Source organism: Orcinus orca, chromosome 19 (assembly GCF_937001465.1).
Source record: "Orcinus orca chromosome 19, mOrcOrc1.1, whole genome shotgun sequence".
NCBI classification, from domain to species: domain Eukaryota; kingdom Metazoa; phylum Chordata; class Mammalia; order Artiodactyla; family Delphinidae; genus Orcinus; species Orcinus orca.
The window spans coordinates 36,261,311-36,289,079 of NC_064577.1; the positions used below are offsets into that span (position 1 = coordinate 36,261,311).

At 43.3% G+C, this 27,769-nt stretch overlaps 1 protein-coding gene across 7 annotated transcripts in view; it reads right to left on the reverse strand.

Annotated features, from left to right (window-relative positions):
* MAP3K3 (mitogen-activated protein kinase kinase kinase 3) overlaps positions 1-27,769 on the reverse strand; it is a 71,401-nt gene that overhangs the window by 36,889 nt on the left and 6,743 nt on the right. For 2 of the 7 annotated variants that reach the window (XM_033438906.2, XM_033438907.2), the window contains exons 2-4: positions 16,726-16,847; positions 15,020-15,112; positions 5,946-5,986 (exon numbers count right to left, since the gene is read on the reverse strand). In XM_033438906.2, coding sequence (XP_033294797.1) covers positions 5,946-5,986; positions 15,020-15,112; positions 16,726-16,821 — 230 coding nt within the window. In that variant the 5' untranslated portion in view covers positions 16,822-16,847. Of the gene's footprint in view, positions 1-5,515; positions 5,873-5,945; positions 5,987-15,019; positions 15,113-16,725; positions 16,848-23,243; positions 25,090-25,181; positions 25,578-27,769 lie in introns of those variants that run through there. The other 5 variants (XM_012535103.3, XM_049702165.1, XM_012535104.3 and 2 more) reach the window with 5 other exon arrangements.

Below are 27,769 nucleotides of genomic sequence, written 5' to 3' on the forward strand. Positions count from 1 at the left end.
GTGGTATAACCAGAGGAAGAAGCAATAAGCCACAGCAAAGAGGGATCTAAGCCATTTTTTAAAAAATTTATCTTATTGAAGTATAGTTAATTTTACAATGTTATATTAATTTCTCCTGTATAGCAAAGTGATTCAGTTATACATATACATGCATTATTTTTCATATTCTTTTCCATTATGGTTTATCATAGGATATTGGATATAGTTCCCTGTGCTATACGGTAGGATCTTGTTTATCCATTCTATATATAATAGTTTGCATCTGCTAATCCCAAACTCCCAATCCATCCCTCCCCCACCCCCCTCCCCACTGGCAACCACAAGTCTGTTCTCTATGTCTGCGAGTCTGTTTCTGTTTCATAGACAAGTTCATTTGTGTCATATTTTAGATTCCACATATAAGTGATATCATCTGGTATTTGTCTTTCTCTTTTTTTAAAAGAAATTTATTTATTTATTTATTTTTGGCTGTGTTGGTTCTTCATTGCCGCGTGCGGGCTTCCTCTAGTTGCGGTGATCAGGGGCTACTCTTCCTTGCAGTGCACGGGCTTCTCATTACGGTGGCTTCTCTTGTTGCAGAGCACAGGCTCCAGGAGCGCGGGCTTCAGTAGTTGTGGCACATGGGCTCAGCAGTTGTGGCTCACGGGCTCTAGAGCGCAGGCTCAGTAGTTGTGGTGCATGGGCTTAGTTGCTCCATAGCATGTGGGATCTTCCCAGACCAGGGCTCAAACCCATGTCCCCTGCATTGGCAGGCAGATTCTTAACCACTGTGCCACTAGGGAAGTCCTGTCTTTCTCTTTCTGACTTACTTCACTTAGTATGATAATCTTTAGTTCCATCCATGTTGCTGCAAATTGCATTATTTCGTTCTTTTTTATGGCTGAGTAGTATTCCATTGTATATATGTATCACATCCTCTTTGTCCATTCATCTGTCGATGGGCATGTAGGTTGTTTCCATGTCTTGGCTATTGTAAATAGTGCTGCTGTGAACACAGGGGTGCATGTATCTTTTGAATTATAGTTTTGTCTGGATATATGCCCAGGAGTGGGATTGCTGGATCATATGGCAACTTTACTTTTAGTTTTTTGAGGAATCTCCATACTGTTTTCCATAGTGGCTGCACCAATTTACATTCCCATCGACAGTGTAGGAGGGTTGCCTTTTCTCCACACCCTTTCCAGCATTAGTTATTTGTAGACTTTGTAATGATGGCCATTCTGACCAGTGTGAGGTGATACCTCATTGCAGTTTTGATTTGCACTTCTTTAACAGTTAGCGACGCTGAGCATCTTTTCATGTGCCTGCTGGCAACCTGTATGTCTTCTATGGAGAAATGTCTAACTAGGTCTTCTGCCCATTTTTCAATTGGGCTGTTTGTTTCTTTGTTATTGAGTTGTATGAGCTGTTTGTATATTTTGGAAATTAAGCCTTTGTCAGTTGCATCAATTTGCAAATATTTCCTCCCAGTCCATAGGATGTCTTTTCATTTTGTTTATGGTTTCCTTTGCTGTGCAAAAGCCTGTAAGTTTGATTAGGTCTCATTTGTTTATTTTTGCTTTTATTTCTCTTGCCTTGGCAGACTGACCTAAGAAAACAGTATGATTTATGTCAGAGAATGTTTTGCCTATGTTCTCTTCTAGGAGTTTTATGGTGTCATGTATTATATTTAAGTCTTCAAGCCATTTCAAGTTTATTTTTGTGTATGGTGTAAGGGTGTGTTCTAACTTCACTGATTTACACGTGGCTGTCCAGCTTTCCCAACACCACTTGAAGAGACTCTCTTTTCTCCATTGTATATTCTTGCCTCCTTTGTCAAAGATTAATGGTAGGTAATGTGGGTTTATTGCTGGGCTCTCTACTGTGTGTTCCATTGATTCAAATGTCTGTTTTTGTGCCAATACCATACTGTTTTGATTACTGTAGCTTTGTAGTATTGCCTGAAGTCTGGGAGGGGTATGCCTCTGGCTTTGTTCTTTTTCCTCAGGATTGCTTTGGCAATTCTTAGCCTTTTATGATTCCACATAAATTTTAGGATTATTTGTTCTAGTTCTGTGAAAAATGTCATGGGTAATTTGATAGGTAAGCCGTTGGATTTTAATGAAATCTGGCTGGCTGAAATCAGTGGGCACCATAAAAGCTGTTATCATCTAGAACTGCGCTGTTCAGTATGGTAGCCACTAGCCACATGTGGCTATTTAAATTCAAATTAAATTTTAGAATTGGCTCTTTCAGTCCCACTAGCCACATTGCAAGTGCTCACTAGATACATGTGGCAAGTGCCTAGTATACTGGAGAACTCAGCTATAAGTCGGCCCTCCATATCCACAGGTCCATATCTGCAGATCAAAAATATCTGAAAAAAATTCCAGAAAGTTCCAAAGAGCAAAACTTGAATTTGCCACATGCTGGCAACTATTTACATGGCATTTACATTGTATTAGGTATTATAAGTAATCTAGAGATGATTTAAAGTATACACGAAGATGTACATAGGCTATATGCCAAGACTGCACCATTTTACCTAAGAGACTTGACCATCCAAGGAGTTTGGTATCCACAGGGGGTCCTGGAACCAATTCCCTCGGCTACCAAGGGATTACTATAGAACCTTTCCATTACAGCAGCAAGTTCTACTGAACAACATTGATAGGATATTACTATAAACCATAATCTATCCTTCACACAAAGCATAACATCTCAGGAAGATAATTTCTCTATAACTTTTCCTTCATCCATCACTACCTTTCATTTTTGGAAATTATACTGCTGAATGTATTAGCTTATATCTACCAGGAAATCCATCCATATTGTAATCCTTATTTTTCCCTCAAATCAACTGTCCCAAACAATAATTAGGTGCAATCTAGATATGGGTTATCTAGATATGAGTGTTTTCTGGATTCTTTTGAGAGAATACCTTTCTATTAATTCAAAAGGGGCCAGCCTTTTTTTTTTTTAATCAATTTTTTAAATTTATTTATTTTTTTGGCTGCATTGGGTCTTCGTTGCTGCGTGTGGGTTTTCTCTAGCTGTGGCAAGCAGGGGCTACTCTTCCTTGCGGTGCACAGGCTTCTCATTGCGGTGGCTTCTCTTGCTGTGGAGCATGGCTCCAGACCTACGGGCTTCAGCAGTTGCGGCATGTGGGCTCAGCAGTTGTGGCTCGCAGGCTCAGCCATTGTGGCTCACAGGCTCTAGAGCACAGGCTCAGTAGTTGTGGCACACAGGCTTAGTTGCTCTGCAGCATGTGGGATCTTCCTGGACCAGGGATCGAACCCATGTCCCGTGCCTTGGCAGGCAGATTCTTAACCACTGCACCACCAGGGAAGTCCCCGGGGCCAGCCTTTCTGAATAAAATACCAGGAGATCACTCAGATGTCTCTAGCACAGTTAGAAAAACATCAGGCTCAGAGATAAATTTTCCTGCATTTGGCCTGGTGATGAGCCATTCAAAACCCCCAAAAGCAGCCCAAAAGTCTGGTCAAGATCAGAAACCAGCACTCCCAGGTTTGGTAAGATCTAAGCTGCTGCTACCACCTTGAATAACAGACATTTTTAGGCCAGTACTTCAAAGAGGGGTCTAACACCCAGGACAACCATCCCCACCAGTGTTCAGACATGAAGGGAAGGAGATCCTAATCTACAGTCCTCTTCTGCCCTCCTGAGGCTAAGAGGGAGGAAGGGTAGAAGTCTGATGCCCACCCTTCCAAAGCAAAGGGAAAGTCAGCCCACCAGAATGGATACCTGGCAATGACGAATGGGAAAAGTCACTACTTCTTTCCTCTTTTCTGTAAATTCTTATTCTATAAGGGCCTACAACATTTAGGTACATACTGTCCATATTCCCTGTAAAAAGTAAAGAAAGCCCACAATAACACTTTCTACAAAATCCTAAGACATGAAATACACGAAACCAGAGCTGTCTGGCACAGAGCAGCTTGAACTTGGCTTCCCCGCACCGACTTTATAAAGTCCTCAATTCCACACACAGTACACAAACAGTGAAATGCCATGGCTCCCGAAAACAGCTCCATAAAAAGAGAATGCAGTTTTCAAAACCTTGATACCAACACTGCCGCTCAGGGCTTCAAAAGCCTGACCACCTTAAATATTTGTGGTTTCGATCTGGCAGCATCTCTGAAACTAAACACATTCACTTTCTCAGTGTAAGTCCGCTCACTGTAACTGCACACCACTTAGGGAACAGGAATTCAGGAGCGTGTACTGTGTAATTAGGCTCCAACACAACTGAGCTTTTGATTTCCTATCTTCATACTTCTGAAAACTCTCTGCTGCTCCAAGTTTGGCAATCCCTCCAAAACCCAGTCAGGTCAGAAGTGTGAAAAGGAGCAACAATGAAGTGACAATTTAAGTTCCATGCTACTGGCAGGTCATAGGACAAACAGCTGGGGACAGAGTTCAGAAGACCTTCTTCCCTCCGGCCCTGGAACAGCCCTAGAATTCGCATGGCGGCAGCAGAACCCTGGCTCTGCAGACCACTCTTTGTACAATGTTTCCATCCGGCAACCTCTGACAACCTTGCAGACTTCCGAATGTATTTTTTTAAGGGAGAACAGCAGCCAAAGATCTCCTCCGGAGCTAGTTTCAAATTGGGCTGAAAGATGCCAGCAGTACAAAACTACCAGTACAAGAGCATTTGAAGGCACTAAGGTCCTCTGGTGGGACTCCTAAAGTAGGTGGATCTTATCCTGATGTGTATGCTCTTTGCCCCTCCAAATGCTCAAAGCAAAGGAAAAAGGGCGGGGCAGTTATCAATGGCAGAGAAAGGCAAAGAGGGGGAAAACAGGTACTGAAAAGCTTGCTTGTGCGCATGCTTGTGCCACATACATGCACACACAGGGTCTCAAATATCCCCTGACCAGAGTTCTGTAGGCTTTCTTAAAGGTTTTCCTTAAAATAACTTGAGAAATTCAGTGGAGTCATTTTTCTCCACTGAGAACTTCTACCTTGACTTCCTACAAAAAACTAAATACTGACAATGGAGAAAAGGATACAAGGGTTTTGTAACATTACTTTCACTTCCCTAACAAGGTAAAATACAGAATGCAGACTGAAAACTCCCTTTCTATGTCCTCAAATGAACTGAAATCTTTCACAACTGAGGGACTTGATGCAGCTTCCCATGACCTAGAGACATTTTAAACTTTTTTTTTCTTTTTCCGCTGAGTTGGGTCTTCATTGCTGCGCACGGGCTTCCTCTCATTGTAGCGAGCAGGGCTACTCTTCGTTGTGGCGTGCGAGCTTCTCATTGCGGTGGCTTCTCTTGTTGCAGAGCACGGGCTCTAGGTGCGCAGGCTTCAGTAACTGCAGCTCACAGGCTCTAGAGCACAGGCTCAGCAGTTGCGGCACACAGACTTAGTTGCTCCGCAGCATGTGGGATCTTCCCAGACCAGGGCTCGAACCTGTGTCCCCTGCACTGGCAGGCGGATTCTTAACCACTGCGCCACCAGGGAAGTCCCAAGACATTTTAAAGAAAAACTTCCAATTCACCAACCTGACCCCTGATGTGGACAAAACCAGGGACACTCTACCGGGGATGGGAATGGTACCACGTAACAGGAGAATCCTCATCTCCCTCTGATGCCCATGGCTGGCACAGTGTCAGTGTGTCTGGAAGCCATGACTCAGTAGAGCTGGGGTCCTGACTTCCTCCCCTAGCACAATGGTGGATCTCACAGTAGCAAAATAAGAGCAGAAGAGTAAAACATTAGCAGTTGAAACGGCTTCCAATTTTAAGACCAGAAACAAGGTTCAATCAGTAGGCCAAACCAAGGGTGAAACTTTCCCCTTTATGCCCTATCAACCCCATTCCCCAGCCAGTGACCCCACAGGAATCACTCCAGGGCAATGGCTTCCACAAGCTGAACACTTTCTAAGAAATGCAGCATACATGAACACAACCACTCATCAGAAGGCAGACTTACCGCCTCTCCCCGTTGTGCTCGAACTTGATCCTGACGTCACTCTGCCAAAGAAATGATAGACAGGTTAGCGGTTTCTCTGGTGTGTGTCATTCCTGCCCTTCCCAGGTAAGTCTCAGGCAGTCCTTTAGCAACCTTAGGCAGACATCCCTGATGGCTCCTGTTAGAGCTTCTCTACCCCGACAGGCATTCCTTTCAATGAGTTCTAACCCCAGCGGCAACAAAGCTCTTGGGACAAGATCCTTTGGTGGCTGCCCCAGCTCAGGTGCTCTGCTCTGACATATCATTTCTAAGTTCACACATTCTCTATTTCTACAACTGGCTCTGGAGTTTCTCCCACTATATCACCACCTCCTGGCCAGCACACCGTTCCTTCTGGGCTGATGTAACTAGACAGAAAAAGAAACCTTAATACTGATACTTCCTAGCTCTACAACCACAACCAAGTTACTTATCCTCTGTAAGTCTTAGTTCTTCCATCTGCAAAGTAGGGCTAAACATACCTAATTCACAGAGTTGCTATGAGAACTAAACGAGAAAATGTAAGTAAAATACCTAATACATAGTAGACATGCAATAAATGGTTGCTGCTGCTACTAATGATTTCCACAATCCTTTCAAGGCTGCCCTCAGTGGGAGTAAAGTGGCACTCTGGACAAATACCTTATAATTGTCCCCAGCTCTAGCCTAAATGGCCATCATGTGTACCCTATAAGCTCCAGGAGGACAGGGTTCATGTCTCTCTTGTTTCTGTAGCTCCAGTGATAAGCAAAGGTAATAGTATATATCTGTGCTTACAATATTTATTAAACGGATTGACTGAAGAATAGAGTTGGGCGTTAAGTGTCAGAAATTAAGACGAGGTAGGAGTGTTAGAATGTTAAGGAACAAATCAAGGAGGACGAGAGATACTGTAAAGGGCAAACAAACAACTTGAAGGAGTTAAAAATGACAGGAAAAGGGAGAAGATATTATAGAAGAAAAGAACAGGTACAGGGGAAAAAGAAAACTAAGATAGTCAGGAAACCAACAACTAATAGAGGGGGAGGTAAGAAAGTTCATGGTCAATGAATGAAAATTATACTGAGATTGACAAATTAAAAAACTGTGGCTTGGAGGAAAGAAGAGGGTTTCAGAGTATCTGAAGATGAAGAACACAGAGCAGACAGAAAAGATGACAGAAAAGGGAGAAAGCTGAAAGGTAGGGTGGGTGCACACAGGACTTCCTTTTCCCAAGAGATTGGGGGGCTAGAATTCCCTTCCAGTCAAATGAACTAGACTGGTGTTTCTAATTTACACTCTAAAAATTATTGAGGACCCCAAAAAGCTTTTGTTTATGTAGATTATATCTACTGATATTTGCCATGTTAGAAATTAAAATCGAGAAAATTTAGATTTTATTCATTTAAAAATAATTTAAAAACATTATGTGTTAACATAAATACATTTTAATTAAAAAAACTTTAAAAAAGTGAAGTGAGAGAATGCCAGTCTCTTTAATGCATGGCTTAATAGGAGACAGCTGGATTCTCATTATCAGTTTTTGCTTTCAAACTGTTGTGATAATACGTATTGTGTAGCCTCTGGAAAACTCTACTGTACATTCTTAAGAGTATGAGGGTATAAAGGGCAAGGAACATCTTAGTACTATTATGAAAATAGTTTTGACCTGATGGACCCTCGAAAGGTTCTTGAGAACTTCCTAGGGGTCCTAGAACACACCTTGAGAGTCAATGAATTAAAATATAAGAATACAGCCTCTAACTCACTATTTTAAAGACAGGGAAATGGAAGCTCAAAGAGCTTCATGACCCTGAAAAGCTCACATACTAAACAGTGGACAGCAAAGCTCCCCTGAGGAGTAGGCCTGCGATGTGACAACTTTTCAAAATACAGCCCTGATACAGTCCTTTCATCCTTTGATGTAACATATGGGCCACTTGATCCCATTACTAATAATATGACAACAGTTAACATTTACTGAGGATTTACTATATACTAAGCCTTGTTCTAAGCATGTTACATGTATCAATTAAACTAACCCTCACAACAGGTACTATTATTGTGTCTACTTTACAGGAGAACCTAATTTACAACGAAGTTAAACAAGTTCTCTCAAGATTATAATGCTTTCAAAGAAGCTCAGATATGCTATAACTTAAGTGTCACACAGGCAAGGGAGGTTTATTTTACTCACAGATGCAGGGCTTCAATGGGAGCACTGAAAGAAGGAAACTATCAAAGGATCTTTTGAGACCTTTTCAGAACTCATGGAGAAGATGGAGTAATAATAATGGAGCCAGCATCAGGAGACCAGGGTAGCGATCATGCAGGAAGCTATGGGGCCTGGGGAACCAGTAGGGGAGGCTCTGGCTGAGGCTGTGCGTAGGTGGAGATGGAGGAGGTGGCATGGGAAGGCAGTGTGCCCCCTCTGGTGTGCATTCTAGGTGAGAGAGACTGTGTGTGTATGTGTGCACATGCGCGTGTGAACATGAGCACACAAGCAGAAAGGTGAGGCACTGCTGCAGAGGAAGTTATCATGGGGCTTCAAGGTTTGCATGAGTGACAGCAGTGTTTTCACTGTCTTCTTTTTCTCCTTCCCCTGAACTACTAAGCAGCTCCCGTGGCAAGGCCTTCCGAAGCACAGTGCCTGCAACACGCTGCCGCATCTGACATGCTGTCTCCAGCTTCCCATGCTGTCTGGTTCCACAACTAGCTCTGGAGTATCCCAAGTGCTCACCGCAGTTTGCAGCCCTGTCTGTCCCTGCAGCTGGGTTACCACTCCTTTCACCTCCTCCTGCTCACAGCCCAGCACACCTTGGTGTAGCACTCATTATTATTATATTTTATTAATCGATTCTATTTTTAGAACAGCTTTAGAGTTACAGAAAAGTTGAGCAGATAGAGCAGAGTGTCCATATACCCTTCTCCCCCCTCCACCCCCAGTTTCCCCTATCAGTAACATTAGTATGGTACATTTCTTTTTGTTACAACTAATTAAACAATATTGATGTGCTAAATAAAGCCCATAGTTTATTCAGATTTCCCTTTTTTCCTGTTGATTAAAAAAAAATTTATTCCTCTGTTGATTTTTATCTAATTTTTTATAGTAATAAAAAACACATAACATAAAAACACATAACAATAGCTCTCATTCTAAACTGGGACATTATATTTAGATGCACCTATGAAGGAATCCCCTCTGTCCCTTTGTGGGACTGAAGGAACTAAATTTATTTCATGATGGGCCACAATCCAAATACTATTCTACTTGAATTTAGTGAGAAAGGGAATTAAACTTTTGCCTCAAACCACTCCCACTCAAGACTAACCTAGCCTGTGATTAGTAAGCAGTGTAAACAAAGATGCCTAGCCTTCTGAATCCCTTGTCTGATGTGGCTACAGCCTTTCCAGAGCAGGATGCAGGCTTCCATGTACCACATGGTGTGCCCAAATCTGCCAAGTTCCTAAATCTGAGTGACCCCTGTCAGGCTGACTAGAATAAGCCATGGATAAGGAAGTTCAGATACAGCTAACTAGATTCAATTCCTTCCTGCCCACCATCCTCCTTGCCCCTCCGAGGCATTTCGCACTGGTAGCGGCGTCCTCTGTCATGAGGTTCTCTCCTCTTGCCTCTGTGACTCTATCCCAAGCCAGGGAACCTGCCACCACTCTAACCACTTCTGCTTCTTTGCTGGTTCCTCTTCCTCATGCCTTCTCACACCCCTCCCCCAACATGTAACTGTGCCTCAATGTTTGGACTTTTGGCCTCTGGATTTCTCTCCCTCTTCTCACATCTTCCCCTTGGCAGGAATTAAAAAATCAGGCAACCTATAAATAGAAGATTCCCAAATCTCTATGTCCAGCCCCAATTTCTCAAGCGAAACCTCATCTGTCTGCCACAGATATAAGGCAGATAAGTCATTGTTAGGAATGCAGCACTAGAGTCAAACTGTCTGGCTTCAAATCCTGGCTCTATAACCTCCTTGTTGTAACCTTGAACTAATCTCTCTGTGACTCAGTTTCCTCATCTGAAAAGTGAAAATAGTGACAGTATCTATCTCATGGAGTTATCAAAATAATTAAATGAAATAACTGGATAAAGATATGAGAAAAGCTCCTGACACATAATAAGTGCTCAAAAAATGGTAATACAGGTCCTTTAGCCAAAACCCTTGGGGCCGAAAGTGTCTCAGAAAGCACTTTTGGATTTAGAGAGGTAGTGGTACGTGTTCTGTATGTTAAGTGATGCCCCTCCAGGGGGAAGGTGTCTGGGCAGCACTCCACGGCACAGCAGAACGCTCACAGGCATTCCGTGCACCCCTCTGCGTTGCTTAGCCTCTCCTGAAGTTAGTTTGGGATTTTGTAACTACTTCTGACCAGCAGCTGGGAACAAAGTTGAGTTCTACACTCTCTTCCCTGGCAGCCACGTGTGCCAGGTCAATGGAGCCACCTTCAATCAGGGTCCTTAAGTGACTGTGGGGAACACTGTCCCCCCTTCCCTGTGCTGGCCGTATCTGTACAGTCACTAAGATTTAGGGTTTACCTGTTAAGAGCAAAAGCTAGTTTTTGTATTGAAAAGTATGAATATTCACAATTAGTCAAATAAATAAAGACTGTAAATGGCCCTGTGTCCATTCAGGCCAAGTTTTGTTGCCAAATGAATTTGCTGCAAATTTAAAAATAAAGAAATAAAATTTTAAAAACATCTTTTAGTTTGCAGTACTCTTTGGATTTTAGAGTTGCAGATAAGGGATTGTGTACCTGCAAAAGCAATATACACACATACCTCTCAGAGTATTTCACTGTAGTCGCAAACTCAACCTAGCCATGTGTGTCTGCATCAACTACCCTCCCGAACTAGTCCCCCTTCTCAGTGTTGCCGTTTCTAATACTGGCTACAGGCTCAAACCTCTGAGTTCTGCTTGATTCTTTCCTTCTTTTCCCTTTCTCACAGCCAGACAGCAAGTTCCAATTCTCCCCTCCAGGGACTCCAGTATGAGACTCTGCTTCCCATTCTCTCAGTTGTCACTCTCGGAGCCCCTTTCCCCTCCTGAATTCCTGAAGCAGCCTCTGTACTTCTCAGCTCCCCCCTTCCAGCACATTCTACATTCCTACACAGTTTCAGTCATCTTAACCACCACTTTCACCACACCCCTTCTTTGTTCAAAAAGTAATCAGTGATACCCATGACCTATGGAATAAAGTCTAAGTTCTTTACTGTCATTCAAAGCCCTCTGGAATGTAAGCTCACTCAGTTTACCTAATCATCTCACACCGTTTGTTCTCAAAGGGAACCCTCTCTCCAGCCAGATCAATGCCCACCCTATTTCCTGAAATATGCCATATTCATTCCTTCCCCTAGGCCTTTAATAATTCAGCTTCCCAACCTGGAGTGCCACACTTCCTCCTTTCCACCTAACTAAACTCTTATACATCCTTCACTGCCTGGTTCCAGTGCCACCTCCTCCAGAAATGACTCCATAACTCCTTCGGCCCAAGTTCGTCTTTTACTTTCCTGGCCTCCTGTGGCTCTCAGTATCTGTACCATATATTTAGGCATAGTCACATAGTACCTTAGTTTCTTTTTTTTTTTTTTTAACATATTTCTCATTTCTCATAAGACTGCATGATTCCTAGGGTACAGGGAATATAACTTATATTTCTTTGTCTAAGAAGGTTGAGTATAGGCCCATGTTGAACTGAATGGAGAGGTGCTGCTGCTGAGAAAGAAGTGCCAGTACAAAAATTCCGATCTAGACAGGTTCAAGTCCCCTGCCCACCAGAGCTAATTTGGTGAAAGGAAGAGTGAGAGCATGCCCAGGCCTCGCTGCAGGCCTCCAGGCTGAGCTACGGATTTGGGAACTCAGGGGGCAATAGGAGTAACCAACGATACCAAACTTAAGCAGACGTGACCTTCTCAAAGTTTGAACTCAACAACTGGATATGTAACCCAAGAAGACTCCCAAGAATTCAAAACAACCTTTATTAAACAAAGGCTTATGAACCTCTGACATGGCAGAGGCCCCGGCCAGCCCGTGTCTCCGGTGCCCTCTCTCTGACTCTGCAGTGCTCCCCCTCCCTGTAGTTGCCATATACCTTTGGCTCCCACATCTCTGGCACTGGAGTCCTTACTTTGCCAAAGAAAGTAAATAAATGAGAAGAAAAGAGCAACAAAAATAATTTTATTTGTGTGACTCAGGAAAGTCCTAAGAGATCAGTGGAAGAGGTGATTATAAAGCAACCTTCTTCCCTACCCTAATTCTTTCTATATCCCCAGTCCCAGCATTGTGCCTGGCATGCAGCAGGGGCTCAGTGAGTATCTGAATAAATCAATGATGAAATAGTGTATTAGTTATTTACTGCTAGTTAATAAACTATCACACACAAAAAAGGAAGCTTCTTATAAAATAGAATATGAGGCTTGTATATTGTATTATGTTTTATTTTCAAACTAGCCAGCCTATCTTATCAACAACCCATGAAAGAGAAAGGAAGTCCTCAAGAGTCAGGTCTATCACAGTAAAAGCAAAAGACAGTCTGCTCAATCACTGACCCTGCGGAGGAACAGCTCCTAGAATTCTCCTCCTCTGTAACTAATAGCCAAGAGCCTGCCCTTCTAGCACCTGCTATGAAGAAAGCAACTTTTCCATTCTTAAGCACCCACTAGTGAACATCTGGAGGGTCAGACCCAGACCCTGGGCTCTGTTCAAGCCTCTACCTACCACCGTGATAAGATTCAAGGGAAACAGGAATCCATGGTAATAAGGATTCTATTTTTTCTTCTACTGGGACTTTCATATATCAGATTAGCTTCCTAAGTCTGCAAAGGACCATCTGATATATAGTAATGTCAGTCCAATAAAGGTAGAAAACCTTAACCCTTTCAGTTCCATGACAATCTGCATACTTCTGGTTAGATGCTTTCACTAGCGCTCATACCCACAATGCCCGAACATTAACAGAAGTGATGTAGTCACTACCACTTTACACCCGTACCTTGTTTTACAATGTATAAAATCTTTTGTATTCTGTTTATGATCTTACAACAACTTTCAGAGGTAGACACTAGGCCTGTATTTTCAGATGGAAAAACTGAGGTTTAAAAAGGTTATCAGACTTATACATGGTAAAATTACTGTGACCGGGAGTCAGAAGATCTGGGTTTGCTTCCTGGCTCTACTTAATATCTTTGCATAAGCACTTTGTAAACTTTAAAGTATTATACACATGCTTATAGTTTAGCTTATAGTTGTTGTTATTGCTGTTAACTGTTGTTGTTGGAAGCACTCTCTAAACTGTAAGATCCATGTTAATGGATTATTAACAACTCAATGACTTCTGGGTCAGTGCTCCTTTCACTACACTAAGCTGTCGCCCTCACAGAGAAATAGCACCTGTTGATAAAGCACTGTTAGTTGATGACTGCTAAAGGGTCTGCCCTTCATGGCCTATAAAACCAGCCACAGGCCCCAGCTGAGGATGTGCCACACATGTCTAAGAACATGCAGCCAGCTCTAACCGGCTGTAGGCTTCCAGGGACCTAATGTCCAGGTGGGAGAATACAGAGAGCACAGATGCTAACTCTTAGCAAATAGTTGAATAACCAAGCGCCTCATACCCCTGTACTTCCGTAGCTGCTCAGAATGCTCAGTTTTTCTCAAATGTATTCTCTTTTTCAATTAGTTGCCTAGCTTGTTTACTCAGGGAAGAGGGTATCTGAAGTCTTGCCAAGCAGAGGTATTAAATTATGATTTCCCGTTCTTCCAGGCCTCAGCCCCCAAACGATTCTGTCAGTGAACCCCCAGCTCCCGTGGCATTCCTTGCTGTGCCAAGCTTGAGCCCCATGAGGCTATGCCAATCTCAGCACTGCCATTCTCACTCTGAGGCGCTGCTTGCCTCTGCCAACTTCATTCCATCCCTGAACAAACCACCTTTCCTGGTGGCCAAAACACTCGGGTACTTTCAACTGGGACTCTGCAATTTGAATCTTTAGCCCAATTTGACATTTCTTAGACCAATTTGGCATCTCTTAGCCATTTAAATTAGGTTTTGATCTTTCAGTCCTCTCTCCTCCTAAGCATGGACCTTCTGACAGAAGAATTGCTACTGGAGAAAACCGTTTAATCCTATCCTAGGCCCAAGCAAACAAAAACAAGAATTTTTAAAAAGGGAATTCACTGTGTAAACTGTAAAGTCCTACATTAACAGATTATTAACATCTCAAGACTCAGGCTGCGCTCTTTTCATTACATTGAGCTGTAAACACTTCTCCCCCTAAATGTTCCCACCATCCCCATCTCACCCCATCCTTCCTTGGAAATGCAATCACTGAGACTCTCTCTCTCCTTCTGCTTTCACGATTTTGCTGAAGACTATTTCTCCTGGTCAGAAGCTGAAGATCTGCTATACTTCCCAGGAGAGACCATTCTACAACCTTGACTTTATTAAGGGGGAAGCTATTTTGACGTTTTCATTGCCCTTTTACCCAATATTAGCATAAAACTTTGAGCTTCAACTTCTAAACAGCCATGCTAGTTCCAAGCTTCATATTCCCCCCAGATCCCCATGCCCCCTGGAATAGACGCTTAGCTGGGATTCCCACTGATGAGATTATCACAATGCATAGAAACTCATGACCTGTGTGGTGGAACGAATGTACCAAGGAGATGTGCACATCTCCAAGCACGTACTTAATTTCTTGCCCAACAAATCAATAGTCCCTTATACAGTATATAAAGTTGTGCTATCCAAGACAATAGCCATTAGCCATATGTAGCTATTTAAATTTAAATTAATTAAAATTAAATAAAATTTTAAATTCAGTTCCTCAACTACACTGGGCAGTACAAATATAGAACATTTCCATCATCACAGAAGTTTACTGGACAGCACTGACAGAGGTTGCTTATGAATAATACTGTTGTGAGAAATGGTGACAGCACACAGGTAATGAGTAACCAGTGCTCCCTGCAAATCCACTAAAACAATTTGTCCAGGAAATGAATTCCACACTCTTCCAGCACTAGTAGATTTAAAAGCACATTTTAGCTTTAACGGGTAATTTTGTTCCTTACCAAAAATTTCTTTTTCTCACTGGCCCCTGCACATGAGCTTGTAGTTACTGTGGGGCTGTTCAGAAGGGCTGAGCTGCTGCTGTTGTGTTTTTTCTTTAAAAGCAAAAAAACTGAGGTTAATAATTTGTATCCTTCATGCAACAGAAAAAGTTTGACGATATTCAAGTAAACCGTGGGTCCAAAGAGCTAGTACCGCTTGTTAAGATTATTTCCTCTATACTAGTCAATCCTTTTCACAGGCTTCTACCTTCATAACCACTGCCTTCACCCCAATAACACAGCAGCAGGCATGGTAAAAGATCAGGATTTTTCTTATAATAGCTCTTAGGCCTAAACAGGATTCCTAAAAGGTAATCTCCCTTCAAGGAATGATCAGAGACCACTCCACCCCGCCTCTTCTCCGCAGAGTCCATTTAGGTCTTCCAACTCAAGAAAGCTTCCCCTTTTCACCTACTAACTGACATCCAGGCTAATAGTCCCATTTGGAGAAAGATCAGCTGACTGGAGCAGCGTTAACAAGCACACTCTACATAGGAAGACAGGAAGGAAAGTGAGGTCATTAGGCTCAAGCCTGGGGGAGGGGATTCACTTCTGGTAAAATGCTCCTTCCAAAAGCAGCTTTGAATAGAAGTGAGTTACAGCAAGTGAGAACCCACACAATTAGAATAATGTACAACAGTACAAGAATGGGCCCTATTCTGTTGTTCCCCTAGTTCTGTAAGGTAAACACAAAAAATAAAAGCAGCTTTCTAAACTATTCCTTATGTTACAACTGAAACAAAAGGACTTCGGGTCCCTAGTTTTCCTAAAGGCAGGAAATACTCTGGGAGGCTATATCTAGCCAACCTCAGACAGAAGAAGTTCTAGCCCCTTATACTTTCTCCAGGAACCAAGAGCACTTCTGAAGAATTGGTAGACAAGGTGCAAATGAGGAGAGAGAAGATTAGCTGATAACGAAGAGAACCACAAGGAAGGATATCATCAAACACACCAAACTTGGCCATCTGATACCCACCAGGAAGGAAAGCTCCCCGTCACTCACTCCTCTCTGTGGGCCAAAGGGCCTAGGCAACAGGGAGGTCAGTGACACTGGAGGCGAGAAGAAGGTTCTCAACAGCGCACAACTTTAAATGTTAACAAAATAGAAGCTGTTTTCCTAAAGAAGCACACAACTCTCAATAAAACAGGCACTCTCAACTACCTGAGTTAATGGGGGGAAACAACTGTAAACAACAATAACAAAATCACTCATTGTTACTTTCAGAATATATATGATGTTTTATTAAATAAATTTCCCTTCCTAACTACATTTTAAATAAACCAATACTAAAATCAATTAATTTTTTCTGAGTATATACTGTAAGATAGCTAAAAAGTTTCTGAATTAGGGATCGTGAATCTGGATAAAATATTTGCCAAATGATCAGTAAAGGAAAAAGTATATGAATACTGTCCCCATAATTAGTGAAGAAATTATTCTAACTCTCCAAAGATGAAACAGTATTTACAAGGTGAGATGCACAAGGCATTGGGACTCCAGATCACAACCCACACCTGGTTAGTACATATCACTTACCATTTAACAGACTTAAGGGAAGGGACCAATAGCATTCAAGCCTGTATCAGAGTATCATTGGCTTCTCACATATTTGCCACCTGAAAACCCCTCCCCAACAAATTTAGTTAACAGCCATGGCCGCACACACCTGCCTATTTGGGTGACCCGTTTCTTTGTTCTTCATGGTCTCATATCCAGGCACCCGGGGACGTCGGCTCATCTGGAGGGCCACCAGATCCTTCATGATTGAGTTCAATGCCTCCTGTTCGTCTGCAAAGAAAGAGAGCACATGGGCTAAGGTACTTTAATACAGACCACAGAAGTACTTTCACAAATTATATAACTAACACTCAGGGAGTTCTGCCCAGGTGAGAGACCCTGTAACTATAATCTCATGAATTTGTTATCTGTGAAAAGTAGATAACTGAGGTCAGACTACGGCAATTTGAATTTTAATGGATTCTTAACAGCTCTCCAATCAGATTTCTGGCAGCAATATCTACCAGTTCACTGGGGGCAATGGAGGTGTTCAAACAGACCAATTCTTCCAGTGCCAGAGAAACTCAACCAGGAATAATAGATGAAGAGTTGGAGTGAAGAACAACAAAGCACAGTGTAGTAGGGTACTGAGTGAAAAGATGAATTCATGGAGAGCTGATTATGGGACACAGTCAGACTTATTCCTAAACTATCATACACAGGAGAGCATATTTAAAAGGTACCAAACAAGGACCTCAGGTCGCTGCTTTGAACAAATGTTGTTTTACAAGCCTAGCCTCTGAATGCCACCTCCCAACTCTTTACAATTTTATAGGCCTTCTGCTTCCCACAGGGAAGTCAAAAGGCAGTTCTATTGTTTTTCTTCCCTAACTGACCAAGCAATGCATTGTCTCTGCCTTACTGGTATTACTTTTAATCCCCCTTTCTTGACATAGCATAGATCACTACAGTTCTCATGCAATGAAGACAACTGGCCAAAACCCAGAACTTAAACCAGCCCAATTCCATGTTTTGCAAAATCCTCCTAGGCCCTTCAAGAGATCCTTGCCTACTCAAACAGCACTGGGGAGTTGAAAATAAATCTGCTGATCTGCAAAGAAACATGAGGAATGAGCTGTTACACTTGCTTTAGTGACAAATGAGTCACTTAGGGACTTGGGGCACACCTTAAAAGAAGTACAAGACTCCACCCACAGAGTGTGCCTATCTTCTGCGCTTTATCACTGTCCCTTGAAAATACTCTAATATCCTGTGGAAAGGAAAGAGCAGCATGGAGTATAGGAAGTAAAGCGGCGTTAGTTGCCTCTCCCCCCTTCCTAAACCAAATCTGCTTGGGTGCCCTACATGCCCTCTGAGGAGATGCAGCAAAGGAAGGAGAAGGGTGCCCCTGAAGAGATTTTTGTCTGCTCAGAAAAGTAAAATTAGATTTAAGACTTGAAGGAAAAACACCAGTAGAGTAGCTTCCCAACTAATTCCACTTCAAAATATATACAAAAGTATGAGAGTGATATAGTTGTAGTATGAAAAGAATGAGGTAAATGAGATAACGAATGAGGAAGTGGGTGTCTACAGAAAGACATCTGTCAAAATTAAAACACAGGGCTTCCCTGGTGGCGCAGTGGTTGAGAGTCCGCCTGCCGATGCAGGGGACACGGGTTCGTGCCCCGGTCTGGGAGGATCCCACATGCCGCGGAGCGGCTGGGCCCGTGAGCCATGGCCGCTGAGCCTGCGCGTCCGGAGCCTGTGCTCCGCAAGGGGGGAGGCCACAACAGTGAGAGGCCCGCGTACCGCAAAAAAAAAAAAAAAAAAAAAATTAAAACACATACATCCCATCAATTATTTTATACTTTCTCACAATTTACCTATAGGCTCCTTAAAGGGAACTTGCTTGGTTTTTGTTTTGTTTTTTAACCTCCCAACCAAGATTTTAAAACTAGAGCATAACATCTAAGCTAGGATGACTAGATTATATATATGTATAACATATATATATAGGCTTATATATTAAATTGGCTTATATATCATTAAATATTATATATGTATAAATTTATTGGGCCAACTGTAACAGTAAATTGGGGTCATTATGATTATGACTAGGTGGGTGTTTTCTGAGGAGCATCCAGTGATAGTCCTAACAGCAGAATGCATATAGTTTTCAGTATCAAGGTAACCAGCCTTAGAATTGAGAACTTCAGTTGTCTCAACTCAGATACTGAAACAAGATGGATGTGAATATACACACACAGACACACGCACATGCTTTCCAAGTCAAATCCATGACAAGTATGACCAAAGAAATTGTTTCTAATTCTGTATAAGATGATGCTATTATAAGAGCTGGTTTATCAGGTTGACAAATTCTGTTTCCAGGAAGCTAACCAATTCCTGGCATTACTTAATGGATAAGAACTTGTTTGGTAGTTCCAGTGGTGCGAACACACTAGAGGAATGGTTTGGTTCTATCTCTTGAAATCTGGGGCAACTGACCCAAGTGAAACAAAGTAATAGAATCTGATTTTGTGTCAAAGTTGCATATATTTCTAGAGGCAAACGGGTTCTTTTTTTAAAAAATAAATTTATTTAGTTATTTTTGGCCGTGTTGGGTCTTCGTTGCTGTGCGCGAGCTTTCTCTAGTTGCGGCAAGCGGGGGCTACCCTTCGTTGCGGTGCGCAGGCTTCTCACTGCAGTGGCTTCTCTTGTTGCGCAGCATGGGCTCTAGGTGCACAGGCTCAGGAGTTGTGGCGCACGGGCTTAGCGTGTGGGATCTTCCCAGAACAGGGCTCGAACCCGTGTCCCCTACATTGGCAGGCGGATTCCTAACCACTGCACCACCAGGGAAGCCCTGGTTCTTAAACTGATACTTCAAACTGAGGACATGGATAAAGACAGGAAGCAAATCGAGTGGTTCTTTTAGGCATTTCTTCCTGGATTGGGATTTTAACTGAATTATCTGTGCTATCGTACTCTTTCCTTAAAAAATAAAAACAAACAAACAAACCTTTTAAAAACAAATAGCAGCTTTCTTAGAGTGCAGTAGTCAGTTATATGGACTTTGGAGTCAGAAAGACCTGGCTTTAAGAGGCCTTAAACAAATTACTTATTCTCCCTAAACCTCAATTTCCTCATCTGTAAAATGGAGATAATAAAAGTATCATTACACAGAGCTGCTGTGAAACTTAAGGGAAAAAACAAACAAACAAAAAACCTTACAAATTATTCCTCACGCTACCTAACACTTAGTAATGATGGAAAAAATGCTGGCTATTATTTTTAGTAATGGAGAAAAGGTTAATGTTGAAAAAAATGCTGGCTATTATTATTAGCAATGGAGAAAAGGTTAATGGAGGCCACCATCTATCCTAATATTTAATTGTATTTCTGAATTTTTATTATTAATCATTAACAATAACCATTTACTGAATACCTATCATGTATTATACATTAGACAGTTTTGAAAGATACTTTAAGGTATTCAAACTCTAGGGGTAAAAAGACAAAACACACAAATACAAGGTTACACAAATAAAGAGACTGAATTAGACAAGAAACAAACCAGAATACATAAACACATGTGTAAAAAACTTTTTTTACAGTGTGAGTAGCAAGAGATTATATAGATGATTTTACAGAATAAAGAGTTTTCCAGAAAAGCAAGTTGTACCAGCTATGCAAGAGAGCTTTACAAATAAACTGAGAGAAGGACATGAAAGCAAGCGAGTGGTGGAGGAAAAGAAAAGGTCAGGGACTGATCCTCAGTGAATAGTAATGCCATCAAGTAGAGTAGGAAGAAGGTGTGCTGGCACAGAAGCCTTTAAGAGGATTGGGAAAAAACAAGGGTGACACCACAGAAGCTCAGACCAAAGAATAGCAGGGGCACGCAGAGGCCAGGCAGGTCCAATAGGGTAGTAGAGGCAGAAACAATTTTACAGGGAATAGAGAAGCTGGAGATTAAAAGAAAATTGGAAGTAGTGGAAATCAACAATTCACTTATGAACTTTACACGTGAACAAGTTGAGGCAGAGGTAATAGTATGCTATATAACCTTGAAAAGATTTCCGAAGGATGGGGGTGGTCTGACACACTTAAAAGCTACCAGAAAGAAGCACAGAGGAAGAAGTTAACTCTAGAGATTAGGAGGTCAAGGATCTAGGGGTGAGGAATATTCATAGAAAAAGAAAAGAAGGAATCTATGAAACAAGGTTTACAGTTCAGGCTTAAAAAGTGGAAGCTCTTCAGCAGTCTCAAGCAGACAGCTATCCATAATTATCCAGCGGCGTGTACTTTTCCTTCTCCCCATACCCTGACCTAAGGCATGGGGGCTGCCAGGCAACACACTTCTCTCTCATTAGTCCCAGCAGGAAGTCACTCTTCCAGACTGAGCTATTACTTCTATCTAAAAGCAGGGTCCTAAGGCACTCCCATTTACAAATTCCCTTGGCTTAAAACCCAGAAAAGTTTCCAGAAGCAACATGTCCTTCGATAAACATTGTTGTCCTGCATGATGCCAGACACTCACTCTTTTCCATATATACAACCCCCAAATTTAATCTTTGTTTTCATTTAACAAACTACTTCTTCACCTTGCTCTACCCAACTCTGCCAGATCATCTGATCACACTGCTCACTCAGGAGATCCTGTGCTTCAGAGTGTCTGTGAGTCAGATTTTACTATCTTACTGTTCATGACATGTTACATACTCACACTGCCTCCACCCTCTCCATACCTGGGCAAACATCATTTCATAGTAAGTATAAGCAAAAAGGTCTGATCCTCAATTCACAAGAAACATTTTTCCTTTTTCCTTCAAGGCCCTGGTTGAATCTTCGCTAAATCTCAAAGTCAAATTCTGGTGTTTATTTTTCTGTTTCTGGGATATAACTGCCCTTCAATATTAACTGATGACTTAAAATTAAAAAATACATATTACAAAGTAAGCTATTGCTTCCTCGTAAAAATCAATATATCACCATCATATTTTATTTTAATGGTTAATGAAATTGACCTTACAGGTCTGAGGACTATAGTCTGAGGACTATAGTTTTGTCAATCCCAAAACTACAGAACTGATCTCTCCCTCCTATGTACCGTTACAGTTTTGATGAAGTACCTATAACACCTCATTGCACTGATTTGTTTTCATGTTTTTGGTTCACCTCACCTAACTGTAACTTCTTAAACACAGGATACATGTATGTACAGGGCCTAACACTATATCTGACACATAAGAGATGCTCAATAAATGGGCAAAGAAAAAATGGATAGCTTACATAGTCAGAACCAAGAAAACTGCTTCTTCTTCTATGTATTCCCCTAAGTAATGCTAAGTTGGACTGATACTTTTTACAAATGCCTAAAATTCAGTTTTAAAAACCAATCATCATTTTGTAAAGTATCAGAAATCTAGTCGTGACATAGCCATGTTGATTCATTAAACTGTGATCCCAATTTCAATCAAAACAGTTGCTAACTATTTAGAGTATACACAGGTGGTCAGATTCTAGCTTGGTCTAATTGGGAGCTCCCAACAGACTTGAAACCCTAGAGACACAAGGCATCTGTAAATCACAACGATTCTGACTTCAAACCAAGTTATCAAACCAGAACCACAACATCCTAAATCCTATACTCAGTTCATGATCGTTTCCAGTAACATTTCCAAGTTGTTGCATAGTTTTCAGTAATACTTCCCACTAAATTTTAGATTGCATTTATAGAGTCCAAATAAACACTAGTAAATTAATCTTAGGTGTTATTAACAGCATGTGCCACTATAATTACTAAAACTAGGAGAGAATTTTGGTGTGACCAAGAAAAAATGACCAGTCAAGCCCAAATTTTTCTTTATAACCACATAGTATCAAAGCCAAAAAAAAAAAAAAAAGACTATTTCCTATTATTTACAAGGATAAGTGTAATTTCCACTAGAAATTTACTGGGGCTAACAGCCAATACAAAATCTGACCTCTTTTCATTACCAACCCAAGTTGTCAAACAAGCTTGAGTCTGGGGCTTAGAACAGCTCAGGAAAATATGACTATTAACCAAGGAACCTGAAGGGCAGGAACTCAAATTAGTTTTAGTCCTTTCCTCACTGGGCTGGAGTTTAACAAGTATAATAAAAATATTAATAAGTCTATGCTTCTCTCTTATTACCCCTTGAATTTATTTAGGACTGCATGCAGCAACTAAAGCATACTAACCTGGGAATTTGAATTTTCATCATTTATGTCACCAAAATGGAAACTAGTATTTAAGAGAGACTCTGTGTGTGTGTTTGTACATACATGCTTGCTGAGCCCTATACAAAGCAAACTAAAGGCCAGGTTCTAAGAGAATTCGTTATCAGCTCTAATTGCACGTCAAGGTCATCTACTAAAAGGAAACCGAGAATGGTATGAGGGGAGAGTGCTGAAGAAAGCCAGGCAGTGGTTCTTAAATCAGCTTGCCTAATATACTGCAACCACCAGGCAAGTTAATTCTCCCCTCACTGTCTCATTGGGGACAAATGAGAAGACACTGAATTTTTGGTCCTTTTTCGTTTGGGGCTCTGGACCCTACCTATACAGTTCCTTTCCTCCTCATTATTGTCTCTCCATATACTCACACACTTAAACTTTTTGAAATTTTTTTTTTTTTTTTTTTTTTGCGGTACATGGGCCTCTCACTGTTGTGGCCTCTCCCGTTGCAGAGCACAGGCTCCGGACGCACAGGCTCAGCGGCCATGGCTCACGGGTCCAGCCGCTCCACGGCATGTGGGATCCTCCCGGACCGGGGCACGAACCCGCATCCCCTGCATCGGCAGGCGGACTCTCAACCACTGCACCACCAGGGAAGCCCCTGAAAATATCTTGAAATGTGAAAACAGGCTGACATCTATTTTATTTCTAGGGATGCAATGTAGTCAACGCATCTGGACACTCTAACTGATTTAGCAGTTGAGAAAGTGGGAAGTAGGTCTGCACACCCTCAAGTATTTCACACTACCCTTTGGGACTTAAGACTGTCCCCGCAGGACAAAAAGGAAAGACTTAGAAAGATTATAGCAAGTGTAGGCTCACAAATCAATTCAAAGATTTAGTTCAATCATCAAATTCCAGAACACAAAATAAATGTATGAAACCTGGGGAGGACAAGAAGAATTATGTTCCCCATTTATAGTAAATGTTCAATGAGTATTTGGTGAATTATGTATTTAAATACCAGGCCTCACTGGGTTCCTTTTCTGCTTACTGTCACAGACTTTTCCCAGAAAAGCAAGCACTTCTGAAGTAAAGCATGGGAAGGAAACAGTAAGCCCAACAAATGAACAAACCCATCTCTTACTGTATGAGGGGCAGTATGGAACAGAACAAGGTAATTCATTCAAAGCCAGAGTGTAAAGATGGGCCGCAAAAGAATATCTGCCCCATGTGACACAGCAAACATTTAACCCCCTACAGAAACGACTTGACCTTGCTATAGGGCAAATCAAATATTAACGTTCCCTCTTCACAGATGCAATCAATGGTCGTGCAAATGATCTTTTTACTGACTTTTACCCCTTGATTATTTATGACAATACCAAATACTTTACAAAACTTGCCATTGCAAACAACAGTATCAAAATAACTGATCCAACAAGAGAAGCAAAGTACATCTAAAATGTTATTTGCTACTTAATCTAGTCCAATAGTCATTTGGTAAATTACCAAAAAGGACATGAAATATAATTCAGTTCAAATGCTGCGTGTGGAAGACATTAAAAGCTTTTCTTAGATTACATCTTCACAACAGAAGTTACAAATATCGATTAAAAAGGAAATGATTTCATAGAGATTCTTTTGTGTAGTGAATGTTTCTCTCTTTCAAAAGTTACATAATTTCAGGGATACAGTTAGATTAAAATAATGGATGTAAAACACTACTAGATTTTTCGAAAGGTAGGATGTGTATTATAAGTGGCAGCCCGCGACCAATTCCTAACCTCCAGCAATCTGCGCGCAGCTCGCATTTCTCAACCGCGCGGTTGATAACAGTGATTGCCGTTTTAATCACCTCCCAACCTATCTCCCTGCACGCCCTCCCCCCTGCGCTGGGGCGCGCACAGGGCTCGAGAGCAAGCCCCGGGAACTCTCACAGGCCAGCCTGTGTGAGCAAAGGGAAGGAAATGACACAGGCAGGAAAAAAAAGCAAATCAAGGAAAAGACACAACAGCAGCTGGGCCTGCACCAGCCTCCAGCCCGGGCCCCACACTGCGCTCGCGCTCCCCCGCCCTCGGGCTCGCGGTCCGGCTCGCTCGGCCCGGAGCGGGCTGCCCCGCCGAGCATGGGCCCTCGACCCGCCGCCGCTTCTTTGGGATGCGCCGGCCGCGCGGCCCGGAAGGAGGCTGCCGAGTGGGCTCCGTCGGCCGGGGCCGCCCCGGCGGGCCGAGAAGCCAGAACCCCCGCCCGGGCCGCGGAGCCGCTAAGCCGCGAGCAGGGCGGGCGGGCGCCGGCGGTCCGCAGCCCCGGCCCGGCTGGCTGTCCATGCCTGTCAGGCAGCGGCCCAGGGTCCTCCTCCCCTCAGTCCGGGGCGGGGCAACGCGAAGCAGCGCGGGCACAGGCCGGGGCGGTGGCGACACTCACCCATGGTGGCGATGGCGGCGGCGGCGTCTTGGGCCCGAGTGTCACCTCCGCAGCCGGGGCTGCATGCCGGGGGCCCGGGCGGCGGGGACGGCAGCGGGCCTGGCTCCGCGCAGGGGGCGCGGGCTGCGCTCAGGGCCCCCGCCGCCTCCCCAGGCTCCGGCTCCGGCTCCGCCCGCAGCCGGGCGCTGTGGCATGGGCAGGGTGGCCCGCTACATCCCCGGCGCTCCTCGGCTCGGCCCAGCCCGGCCTCGGCGGCGCCGCTCGGCCCGCCCGACCGCCAGTCCCTCAGTCCCGCAGTCGCTCGGTCCGGCCGCCGTTCTCCACCTCAGGAACGCTCCGAAAAACAAACCGCTGGTCGCGCAGCTCGCCCCCTTGTCTGTCACTCACCCCAGCACCCGCCAATCCTAGGCAGTCGCTGGACCTTGGTACCACCCCCCACTCACTTCACCAGCCAATACCAAGGAGGAAGTCGCTGCCCCCGCCACCCCTCCTCCCCCCGCCCCGGCTCTCTCTCCAACATCCTAACTCTCAGCCGCCAGCTAATCATCAGCACCACTTGATGAACCAATCCCGCCTACTCTCTCAGGATGCCAATAGGCGAAGCCAAGGCAGTTTCCGAGGGCTGTCTACCGCCTGCCAATCATTGAAACAGCTCCCGGTTCACTCCGCTGCTAGCCAATCACATAGAGGTCTCTGAGCACCCTCCTCTGCGCATCCCTCGCAAGCTTGCCCTCCCTCTCTCCCTGGGAGGTGTGGGTCGCTCCAATCACAGCTCGCGCTTGAGGCTCCGCCCACATTCCCACCTCCCGTCAGTCACCCAAGGCTCGGCGGGCGCGCGGGCTGGCGCAGTTCCCCGCCGGCTACTTTGGGGCTGGAGTTTGGGAAGGCGGCTGGAGGGGCCCCTTGGCCTCCCGCCTCCCGGCTCTCGGCGGTCTCTGATGCTGAGGTCCAGCCCCTCCCTGTGCCCACACCGGGCGCGTAATAAGCGGGGAGGGTTCTGGCTCTGAGCGCTTCCCGGCATGTGGCCACCTCTGCCGCCGGATCCCCAGGCAAGTCCTCCGGTCCAGACGCTGCGCTTGCCGGGAGGCAGAAGCGGCTTACCACTGCCCGCCTTTTCCTGGGTCTCACACCTCCAGGGCCACACTCTCCAAGGGGCTGGGGTAGTGCCGGAAAGTGGGTCCTAGGAATCTGCTGGCCAGGGCCGAAACCATTAAGTGCAAAGCCAGAGAGGTTCTTTCGGGAAGAAAACTTTTTTTTTTTTTTTTCCTGGTCATAAAGGCAATACAAGCTCTTTGTATTAAAATTGAAAAAAATAAAAATAAAACTTCCACCCCAGAGATAATTTTACCTTTCCTACCTAAATATACAATGTTTGATAAAAACGGCTTCACATTGTTTTGTAGTGTGCTTACATTTTATCGTAAGTGTTTTCCGGGGCCACTGAATATTGTTCCAAAACAATTGTACTGGCTGCATGATATTTCAAAATAGAGATGACCATAATTAATTTTCCCAACCCCCATTGTTCAACATGTTATACACCCAGATCTTCAGATTCCAAGTCCTCCACAATCCCGGTTCCCTTCCTCTGGCTTCTGTTCTACTGTAATATAAATCAGACGCCAGAATCATCTTCCTCTTGTTTTCAACTGTCAACTAAGAACCTTTAGTGGTGGCTTTGCCTTGGTATCAAATCTCTTAAGAATTACCTTAGATTTCTCTCTTCTCTCTTTCTTTACACCCACCCCTCCCCGCCACCACCACGATTCAATCAGGCCCCTTGTCTGTTATTTTTTTCCTCCAACAAGCTTTTAAGTCTGTCATTTTCCCACTTGAGTAGATCCCTACCCAGTTTATTGCAGTTCCTTAACTATAATAACTTCTCTTTTCTGGGAAGGGGAGGTAAAGCAGAGAGAACTAATATTTATCAGTCATTTTCTATGTGCCAGGCACATCCTCTGAATCTTTTCAGTAACTTTGAGGTAAGTAGTAGTACTGGTGTTTGAATGATGAAGGTGAAGCTCAGAGAAGGTAAGTATCATGTCCAAGTGGTAAAGCCAGGATCCACATCAGGGCTTTCTGACACCCAAAGGCCATGCTCTTGCACATTTCTCAACTGTTTTTTTCATTATCACCCCCCCAAGGAGAAAATTTTTAATTACTTAAATTTAAATTCTCCCTAATGTGAGAAATTAAATATTAAGGGATAAGATTTTGTCAGGTAGGGCTGAGCTTTGAAGCCCATATACCATCATATTATCGAAGATTTTTTTCACCTCGTAAGAATCATTTTTCGTCCTGTTGGGGATATCACCCTGTTAAGAATGTGTGTAATAGGCCAGTGCTGGAGGTCACAATCTGCCAATCTGAGGCTCAGATCTGACCCTTAATTTTACTGAGCTGTGAAATAAATATTTAAAAAAAAAGACATTTATGCCAGTGGAAATGTAGGACCCACTCCTAGATTTAGGAATACTTGCCTGTATTCAAAGGTCCATTCAGCAGCTTCTCCGGGAATGTCTAAAACACAACTCCAATTTAATGTGTTCTACACTGAGCTCTTGATTTTCCCCCCTCCCCCCACAAAC